The sequence below is a fragment of the Polyodon spathula genome, chromosome 13 (assembly GCF_017654505.1).
Source record: "Polyodon spathula isolate WHYD16114869_AA chromosome 13, ASM1765450v1, whole genome shotgun sequence".
In the NCBI taxonomy this organism is placed as follows: Eukaryota; Metazoa; Chordata; class Actinopteri; order Acipenseriformes; family Polyodontidae; genus Polyodon; species Polyodon spathula.
Window position 1 is genome coordinate 17,058,124 of NC_054546.1, and position 11,270 is coordinate 17,069,393.

At 35.3% G+C, this 11,270-nt stretch overlaps 1 protein-coding gene across 2 annotated transcripts; it reads left to right on the forward strand.

Moving 5' to 3' along the window:
• Positions 1–10,964, forward strand: eif4e1c (eukaryotic translation initiation factor 4E family member 1c). 2 transcript variants are annotated; one of them, XM_041269158.1, is made up of 7 exons: positions 1–93; positions 1,202–1,290; positions 5,544–5,639; positions 7,575–7,638; positions 8,832–8,945; positions 9,113–9,252; positions 9,810–10,964. In XM_041269158.1, exons 1-7 carry the CDS (start codon positions 76–78, stop codon positions 9,922–9,924), a joined length of 636 nt encoding a protein of 211 aa, XP_041125092.1. In that variant the 5' UTR covers positions 1–75; the 3' UTR covers positions 9,925–10,964. The 2 variants fall into 2 exon arrangements, with proteins under 2 accessions (XP_041125092.1, XP_041125093.1); XM_041269159.1 differs by having other exon boundaries at positions 26–93; positions 1,205–1,290.
• Positions 10,965–11,270: the final 306 nt, after the last annotated feature.

The following is an 11,270-nucleotide window of genomic DNA, read 5'->3' on the forward strand; positions in this document are numbered from 1 at the left end:
CTCAGTCGTTTGCCGTATTAACAGTAAGGAGTGACGCAGCAACGCCGAACGGACAGGAGAGTTTTTACAGTCAAGATGGCGACGTCGGAGCCGGTAAGTGGGAGACAGAGTGCTGGGCCTCTAATGGGTTTAACAGAAATATACTGGGCGAAATAATATTTTGGGGGTTAAGGGTAGATGAGTAGATTGATTGTGGGTGCCGAGAAGCCTTTTTGGCGCTCCTGTAGTTTGAGTGTAGTGTTTTTTGTGCTGCTGTCTGGTTTGCAACATGTTCAATGCCCAGCATGCTAATAAAACGAGGGTGGCGGCGGCGGAGGGAGAAGGACACGGATAGTTGTTGGGGGTGCAGATAATACCAAACCGTCTCTACTGGAGTTTTTGTTTTTTTTTTTTCTAGAAGAATACGCCTATAAATATGTGTATTATTCGTATATCTAAGCTGAATATCATTTGGTAACGTTATTTTTTTCGACTGGCTGCAACGCAAAACATGTGTGGTAATAATATGAATGGACAACATTCACTGGCTGAGTCAGGCTGTTCATCTAATGACTAAATTATTTCCGTGTTTCTTTTTTTTTTTTTTTACACTACTTAAAACTGCATCCGATATGGTCAGATAGTTATTTGTACCAGCACCTTTATTGCAGTAACATGCTAGAAAGTGTATGGCGCATATTTTTGTATTTGTGTTTTACCGATTTTTAATTAAACAAAGGCTAATGCCACATCAGAAGAAACCCTGACGTTTCATTCCATATGGGACACGTAAAGTGAATAGACGGCACAGCACAAATTTAGAGTAGATGTAGTGTCACTATAATGTCCTAGAAAGCATTGTCTGCCACAGAGGTGCTTTTCGTCCTAGCTGTATTGATTACCAATTATGCAAGTACTGTATTGAGAATTATCATATGTCTTTGTACTGTATTACAGTAACTTAAGTACTGTTTGCTAGCAATTCAATTAAGTAATTCAAGGTTCTGACAAAGCATCGCTAATCAGATATCTTTCCACGAGGATGTTGTATTGTATTGCAGTATAATGTGGTTGAAAAACAGAATTTTCATATGACAGCCTGTTTTTAAAAAAATAACAACTTTAGATGTTTTCATTGCAGGTCCAAATTACTGTGATGCAGACTGTCAATGTAGAGCAAATAAAAATGTAACATACTAACCCATATTTGTTTCTTTGGTAGCAGTGTGGAACTGAATCTGAAGAAAGCACAGCAGAACCTACAGTAGTTGCTAACCCAGAAGAATACATGAAACATCCTCTTCAAAACAAGTCAGTGTTCTTTCAGTTCTTGTTTTTGGTTTCCGCTGTACCATCCACATTTGATCAAATTTTTTATTAGATGTGGTGTTAACGCTTTTAATTAAACCTTAAAAGCAGAGTAGCGCTCAAGAAATAATGGAAAAGAAACACACACTTAATGTGTGTCAAGAGTTCCACCAAGACCCAGAGGTACACCAAGGAGTCTCTGCTGAATAAAAACGTTTTCAGTGAAGAGCCAGCTCTTCCAGTATCTCTAGGTTCAGCATTGTACCAGACATGTTAAAACAAATATGGTTTTCTCAGTAATAATCAGTGTAGCAAAAGCACAAGATGTCATTATCCCATTCTACTAGGTGGTAGCAAAGGTCCTGCATGTTATCTGTTATAAAGTTGAGTCTGTGGAATAGTGCCTTATAAAGACACCAAGGAGTTCTATCACAGCCCAAAATTTGAGAATTTTAAAGGGGCACCACAGTTAAAACATTAGGACATATATATCTCAAATGTTTACATAGCAATACTTCATTTTCTCAACACTCAACTATTTAAAGTATTATATTTTAGAATTGTCATTAGAATGAATTTCACCCTTCTTGCTGTAACTGGTAAACACGATGTGGTGACAATTTAATTTCATCTAATTAAATGCTCTAAAATGTCTTCAATAGAATTTCCCAACGAAATATCAGATTTAACAAGGTTGCAAAATGAAAGTACGTAGTGATAACCATTTCATTAGTTACTTATGGTTTTATTTAAATTATTCAATAATTGTGTATGAAAATAAGCTTTAAATCTGTATTGACATTTTATTCAACAGTGCGGGAGTGGAAAGACATACATAATACAACTAAATCATTAACACAACTGTATGTAATAAATGTAACACATCTAGGGCACTTAATTTTCTATGTATTTTTCAGGAGCGCATAAAATACAGTTTAAAAAACAAACACTTCCCTTTTAGTGTGGCATACTTGTTTTCAATGTGGGGTTTTTCATGAAAACATCATGAAACTTGTGCAAACTTGCAAAATAATAGAATAACCATCAGCGATAACCACGATCAAATGAGTTGGACAAAAATGATCTTCACATATCAAATTTAATCCATACAACCTTCCAATAAGTACCTCTCTTTCTGGGGCCCCGTTTCACAAAAGCAATTTGCAACAATTCATAATTGCAAGCACCTCGCAAATAAAAAAATTGGGTTTCATAAAACTTTCGCAGGGCTGTGACATCGCAGATTTTCACCAGAAACCTGTGACTGCCAGACAGCAGTCGCAAATAGCAATTATCATTGCAGATCTTGTTTCAGGACATACTGTGGCGCTCGTACTACTGGCGCACTATGAAACTGTTCACTTTATTGAACAGTTTTCTCCGGTAAAACACTCTGACACACATATATACATATGTAGGGCTGAAACCGGGGTATAACTGTAGTACTTTTTTTTTTTTTTTTTTTTTTTTTTTGGCTATGTTGTTTTCAAAATTTATTAATGTTTTTCAAATGATATATTTAATGACATATAACCCAAAGTTATGAGGGTGAAAATAATAGTAATTGAGGCAAGGTCAAGTAAAAATAGTTTATTTATTAAATACAGTCATAACCCAAAAGTCCTGATTTATTCAGTATGATAGTAGCATTATTGTGCAGGATGCCTTGCTTTAAACTGGTGACAATACAGTGCAGCAATTATTACATGAGTAATAATACAAACTAAATTAAATGTGTACAATAAATGTTAAATAACACACAAACATTATACAAATAAATATAATGGACCAAACTCAAGTGACAAGCACCGATCCTTCTCATTAGATAAAATCTAAAAGAAACCTGCCAGATCCCCAAATCACAGAAACAAAAAACACTTTCCTCAATTTGTCTCAGCTACAGTTCACCACAGCAGTAACAAAGCTTTGTTGCAGCAGCCAACTCCATGTTGTTACTTGCCCCACACGTTTAAATAATCGGGATAATGCAGCATGATTATCAGGCATGCTCCTAGAGACTAATAAGTGTCAAGGTATTGAGTGTGCTTAGCTGGCTATATACGTTTTATCCAAAAGCCCATTTTCATTTGTGTGGAAAGAATAGTAAACACAGATCAGTACACTTTTTCTTTAAATACGTTTTCTACACAGCTGAAGGGCTTTCCTTATGTATAACTTCAAAGTACAGCCTGCCGCTTTTAAACAGCTTCAAATGTCTTTTTGACAGTGAGGTATGTTAGTTTTCCTCAGTTACCTTTAAAGCTTTTTCATCTCCCTTGTTTTGCTTTTTAATTTCATTCTGGTCGCTAGATATATCAATTTCTTGCTTATTTTGGCTACTGTTCTTTGCTCCTCCCCATCAGTGTTTACTGCGTCAGTGGTCATCTGCAACAGGTGCTGTTAATCTAACCTTTTTAAAGTATCCCTAGATTAGGCTGAAACTTGTGAGGTACATGTATGCCTTTTCAACAAATCACTTCAAATTCAGGGACAAATTGTGTAATCTCATTTTAAAAGGAGTGAGAAATGAACAAATAAAAATGCTGACCCCATTCTCGCCTAATTAAGCATCCCTGTGAGGGAAGCTTGCACGAATTAGCAAATCTGCTGCCACTACAACTGCTAATATTGCAAAACACATTTCAGTTTACAACTATATACAGTGCCTATAGGAAGTATTCATTCCCCTTTGACGTTTTCACAGTTATTTGTGTTACAACCTGAAATCTTGATGCATTTAAATTGGATTTTTTCCATTGATTTACACAACCTACTCAATACTTTGAAGAGGCAAGATAATTTTTATTATGAAACAGTTAATGGGGGAAAAAAAAAAAAACTGAAATGTCTTGGTTAAATGAGTATTCACCCCCTGAGTCATTACTTGGTAGAACCACCTTTGGCAGCAATTACAGCGGTGAGTCATTTGGGGTAAGTCTCTACCAGGTTTGCAAATGTGGATCGTGCAATATTCGCCCATTCCTTTTGGCAAATTTGTTCATGCTCTGTCAAGTTGGATGGAGATCGTTGGTGGACAGCAATCTAAGTTTTGCCACAGATTCTCAATCGGATTCAAGTCCACACTTTGACTGGGCCACTCTAGGACATTCACGTTCTTGTTTTTAAGCCACTCCAGTGTTGCTTTGGCTGTGTGCTTAGGGTCATTGTCCTGCTGAAAGGTGAATCTCTGTCCCAGTCTTGGGTCTCTTGCAGACTGAAGCAGGTTTTTTTTCAAGGATTTGCCTGTATTTAGCTCCATCCATTTTGCCCTCTACCCTGACAAGCTTCCCAGACCCTGCTGATGAAGACATCCCCATAGCATGATGCTGCCATCACCATGCTTCACAGTAGGGATGGTGTTACCTGGGTGGTGTACTGTGTTGGGTTAGCGCCAGACATAAGGCTTTGCATTTAGGCAAATAGTTCAATTTCTGTTTCATCGGACCACAGAATCTTTTGAGATCGGACCACCACGTCTCCCACATGCATTTTTGCGAATTCTAAGTGTGATTTTACATGTGCTTTTTTCAGAAATGGCTTCCTTCTTGCCACTTTTCCATAGAGGCCAGATTTGTGGAGTACCTCAGCTATTGTTGACACATGGACAGTTTTACTTTTATATTGGCTTCATACTTTTTACACAACTGTATTGACAGATTCTTCTGGTCAAGTCAGATTGCTGGTATTGCACAAGAAAATGTAATTGTTTTGTTACAGTTATTTTACACAGCCACAGTGTCAAAGCCTCCTAACTCAAACTATTTGTGCCTGAATTTGACTGAATCTTTAGAAAGTCTGCTGGCATTCATCACATAATTAAAGCATGAAGAAGATAAAGTAAAACTGAGGATTAACTAGCGAGTTGTGGCTAATGAATATTACTACTTCCTGCTGGGGTTGCATATCCCTGGAGAACTTGTCCAGTCTAACAAACGTTTTGAAGAATAGAGCTTTTAAAACAATGGTTTCTTTGTGAAAGAGATGGTTGCATTTTCATCAGGTTCAGTGTAGCTAAGCACAAATAGTACACAGACTAGACATTCTAGAAATTAGGCGAAAAGGGATGTTTGGTAAATCCTAATGCCTGAAGCTTGACCATGGTTTTTAATTCAGTAAATCTTTTACCCAATATAATTTCAACAAGAATCTGGAAGTAAACTGAAAAGTCTGACACAACCAGATAGTATATTTGACAAAAACAATACTAATGAACAAATCATGTTTTTACTAACAATGTGTTCATCTTCATTTCACAGATGGGCTCTTTGGTATTTCAAAAATGACAAGAGCAAAAGTTGGACGGAAAATCTGAGACTTATTGCCAAATTTGATACAGTTGAAGACTTCTGGGCGTAAGTATATTGTGGGATTTAATCAAAATAGGCAAGACGATTCAAATTTGAAACCATTTGGACTTGTTGTGTTTCTGGTAGGTATTTTGTTCAGTCACACTGAACAACTTCTGTTTCTGAAATATTCATTGTTAGGGCTACTGATTTTCCGGAATCGCGGAATTAGGCATTTTCGGAATGGAATTTTGCAGTGTTGTGTTTACTCCTCACAACTCCAGTTTTTTTCTTTTTTTTTCTTTATTTTATCATTTTTTTTGCAGTACACCCAACCAGGTTAATTCATCGTGTGACTTCACTCACGTATCTCTGTTGATACGCAACATGGCAACTGTACCAACGAAGAAAAAAAAAGCAATGTTCCAGCAAAAGACAGAGCTGAAACATTTTCTGATTATCTATAATGATGGTGGAATACTATAGTGCAAATTTTGTTGTCATCCGATTGACCATGTACGAGTCAGTACCATAGATCATATTGCCAGTCGTAAGCATGTAGAGAGCAAGAAAGCAAAAAAGATCACAACAAAAAATGGCAAAGTACTGCGTTCTTCTATGCTGAAGAACTTAGACCCAAGGCACTGCTCTCAAGGCGGGGCATACCAGAAGTAAGCTAAACTAATCGTGTATTTCATTATTTAGTTTTTCTTTCCACTCTACACTTTGTGGAAGACTATAATAGGATCGTCTCACAACGGTGCTGGACATTTTTTTGTGAACTGTTGTAATGTAATTAAGTATTCCTGCTTATTTTAATGCCAGTAATGAGCCAAGTGATGTTTATAAACATTATGACATGTAAGTTTCTTCACATGTTTTTCATTACTATTACAGCAACAACAGTGATTGAAAGTCTTGGCTTTAATTAAAAAAAAAAAAAATAATGTGATATTTATTAATTTACTAATTTTAACATTTGTGTGCAAATGCAATGTTTAATTATCAGTAAATTTATTTTAAAAAATAAATAAATAAAAAATGGAATTGGGCATTTTTTGAACCAGAATTTGCTATTCCCCAGAATGGAAAATCAGTACCCCTACATTTTGTCTTAAATATGATTCGCACTGGACTAAAAATCAGGTGTCCTCCAGAGTTGGTCAAAAGCAGAGGACAGCTAGTAACCTCCCATATGTGGATTAATTTTCATCAAGGAAAGTAGGTAAATTCAAAATGAAATGCGATATTGTGGCCAGAGTAAGCACTTTTGCGTGTGATTTGTAAAAATTAACCATGTAAATAACGTTTGCAAGATGGAGGAAGAACGAAGCATATCAACTGAGCGCCTTTTCATTTCCTTGTACCGTGTTTTCAAAAAAGCTAGAATAACTGTTTCGTCCCTTGAGTGATCTGTATTTCCATACACATCTTCAAATGCATCGTTCAAAGCATCCATTTAAGAGTCGCCAATTATGTTTTGTGTTTTCGGCCGTCCCCTATTTGGTTAAACAAAAAAAAAATCAGGACCCTTGAGAGAATCTTCTGGGATAAAAAGAATGTAAAAGTTCTGTTTGTGATGATCTTTAGTCCCGTGAGAATCTGGTGTTATATCCACCTATAGTTTTGTAATTTATTACAGTTACAGCATGTCACTTCATAAATTAATCCTGACAACTTAATTCTGCTTCCTCTATCCAACACCATTAAATGTGGGATTGATCCATCAATGCAATGTTTCATTATAGTCATTTATTTGTCACATCTAGTTTAATCTCCACACTCTTTGTGTCAATTACAGTAAATGACAAACAGTTGCTTGCATCATCCAAAAATGTTGCCAACTTCAGTATAACCAAAACGGAGAGAAATTGAGTTAAGCAGTAAAAAATGATCAAACTGTTGCTTTACATGACAAAAACTTGATAGAAAGCTTGTAAACATAGTATTTGAATTGGTGCAGTTAAATAGAAATGAGTTTTGTTTGTTTTTTCCCCTCAGGTTATATAATCATATACAGCAACCTAGTAAACTTGGATTTGGATGTGACTACTGTTTATTTAAGGTAAGATACAGTACAATTATAATTTAAACATTTAGAAATGTTTTACATTTACTTCAGGCATTTCAGTTTGTGTAATGGCTAAAACAGTAAGGCAACACAGAACTGAGCATTGCTATAATTAGCTTCTCTTTGCTTAAATGTCAGTTTTAAACCCATTCTGTCATACGTAACAAACCCTTTGCGGTACTATGTCGGACCAGGTCCGACATTACAATTTTCCCTTTCTGGTCAAAAAGACGTCAAGCATAGGCCTCTACTAGTTTTTTCAATGACTGAGTGAGACAGATAGGAGGTGAGAGAAGCCAAAAAAAAGGGGGTGGATCTGAGCAATACACATAGCCCCTGCACCACAGAGATAACAGACATAAGCAGACAAGATTGCTGCTTCCGCATCTAGCGCTCAAAGACTATCACAGATATTTGCAGAGCTTTTTGAGATGTTATAGTAATAAAATAATGACCTGGATCTCATTATTGAGGAGTTTGGTGATAAAACTAATGTTTTATGAAGAGGTATGTGATAAATACAGCAAACGGGGTGGGGCTGGAGTTGCAGTACTGAGAGTCCTGTTGATATGCGGTGCCTTTTAAACCTGTTTTACTGTGGGGGGAAAAAATAATAAAATGAAACAGTGCGTGTAAACCGCGTGTGTGAAAATAAATTTTTCCCACTTTTCATGAAGAGTAGTGACACTAGCACACCTGATGTTAAACAACCGAGAATCCTTTTTTAGCCAAAAAATATCTGTAATGCTTCCATATTTATTTCTCAGCTGCACTTGTGTTTCAGGATATTCTTGATGAGATCTCAAGAGAGATTACTCGATTAGTGACTGTGTGTTATGGGTTGATAAAACCATGCTTTGGGTGGTTGAGACACAAGGTGCCAGTACCTCCCTGTTTGGGATGTTATCTCCATAGTAGCACACACACACACACTGCTTATGTATTTAGTATGTAAGTGTTCACCTGCCACTTCATTTAAGTCTGCAGATATTTGTATTTATGCATGTGATCTTCAGCTACATTTTTGAACCTCTAAATTAGCTGTGTGACAATTGGTACGTTTTAATGTCTGGGAGCAACAACTGTGAAACTATTTCAAAATTTACACTCAGCTATAATCCTTTATCTTAGAAGTAACATTCCAATAACCTTTTATTTATTTATTTATTTATTTATTTATTTTAAAGGATGGAATCAAACCGATGTGGGAGGATGACAGAAATAAACTTGGGGGAAGATGGTTAATGACACTCAACAAACAGCAGAGGCATAATGACTTGGATCGGTACTGGATGGAAACGGTACGCTTTTTTCTTTTTAAAATATAATAGTTTTAAATAACTTACCCATTCAATTTAAACTTTCCCTGGTGAGGGAAAAATACTTGTTGTAAAGTCACAATCACTCATTGATGGTTATTTCTCAACAACTTATTTTAATTTGTTGTTTTTTCTTTTCTTTTTATTAGCTGTTATGTTTAATTGGAGAGTCCTTCGGTGAAGCCAGTGAAGATGTGTGCGGCGCAGTTGTCAATGTTAGACCAAAAGGTGACAAACTAGCCATCTGGACAGGAAACTGCGAAAATAAAGAAGCAATCATGACTATAGGGTAAGTTATATTAAAGTTTAAACAAACTACCTACAGTAGTCAAATGAGGCAAGTAGCTTGCAGTGACAGAATATCTGAATCGTAGTACCATTTTGAATTTATTTAACAGTAATTTCTGTGTCCTCATATTGGCAACACCCTGTCACATAATCTAATGAAGTAAAAAAGGGTAGTGAAAAATAGGCCCAATTGAGTTTACATCCCCAAACTCCTAGAAAAATGAATGTCAAATAGTTTGTATTTACTGGAAGTTTAAATAATTCCTGTTTACACCACCAGATAGCAACATTACTTACAGGCCTGAAATACAAACTTCATTAACTCAGCTGGTGTGAAGTCAACACCACATTCAAATTAAAAACAGTGCAAATTAATTGTGGGACCTTCCAATAGGCCTTGATGAAACACTGTCTTCCTTAATGTCTGTACAGTTTGCGTGCTGGACAAATTTAAACCATGATTCTGTTGCAGCTTCTTTGATTAGCATTATTCTGTAACTGCAATACACAATTGCTTGTACCTCACTCAGTTTGCTTTTTCTTTATCCTTTCTTTCAGGCAACAATACAAAGAACGTTTGAGTATTCCTTCAAAAGCCCTTATTGGATACCAGTCACATGATGACACATCTAGCAAAAGTGGCTCCACAACAAAGAACATATTTACAGTTTGAAGAAAGTTGGTTATTTGTTGTAGGTTTATAAAATTATTCATCTGCACAATAACAGTGATTTATGAATTGTCAACTACAGTAGTGTCCTTTTTTTTTTAACATGTTTGTATATGTACAATATTCCTTTGCCTTCACAATAAAAATGAACAGCAGTATTTTTCAATACTAAACAGTCAGACGACAGTCTAATGGGCAGATGTATTGATCTGTTATAGTAACAAAGATTTCAGTTTTCTGTAGAGCTTTTAATGGGTATTACAATAAGAAGTAAATATAATGTGCTGCCACAGATTTTAGTAAAGTGTATGAGTAATAAATAGATAAACTACAGAGGTTGTAGTTAACATTTTTGAATAAAACAACCTTTCTCGATAAGCACTCTCGCTTTATTGAACGCATAAGACTGCTGCTAAATATACAGATGTCTAGCAAATATCCAGAAAAGTAAATGTAATTCCTCTGTACTCAGACACAAATTCTCTTCACAAATAATCCTTCATTATCATTTGAATGTCACATGTATTTTAATTTATGTTAATATGAAAAGTAATCTGAGCTAAACCTGCCAGAAAATATTTGACATTTCAGAAAGCAGCCACTGTCTTTCTCTGTTGGATTAAAACTTGGTTCAGTAATTTTCAGCTAAAATACTATTTCATTTGAAATGTAGTTTTGCTTGTAGTACTATATAACGTTTACTTTTTTTTTCTTACAAAATATTTTTGGTTTAGGCTTTGCTGTGAATTTTCTTAGAGAACTATAAAGCTTTCAAGTCCCCGTTTTTTTGATTTGTGAAAGATTTTGCAAACGTGAACTTTTGAGCATTAAAAAAAACAAAACGTTTTATAACGTGTAAGATACAGCCATGCTTTCTCTATTGCCTTCTCTTATGCTGTCACTGTGCTACACACTACTTGTAGGTTATTGCAAAAGTAAATTCTATTAATTATATTGCTCTTATTGTATCATGATTTTGATTCTGTTTTTTGCAGGATGTATATTACATTCTTAAAGTAAAAGGTAATCTATTTGCAAATACATTCCAATTGGTCTGTTAATTTATGTATTTTTCTGTATACAGTGAATAACCAATTTTATTGTAAAATATGAACTAGTTCTTAATAAGACTAGACCAGTAGTTAATTTACCCAGGTCCAGAATTACAAATAGCTACACTCCTTAATTGAAATTCAAAAAATGTAACAATGGATAAGATGACTAAAGCAAAACTTTTTGGGATTTTTCAATCATGCGCCAAACTAAATTCAGATTTAAAATGGATTTAATGAAATCGCTGTAGTTTTAATCTTATTTTACTGAAATTCTTTGGGGTAGACTTTTACTAC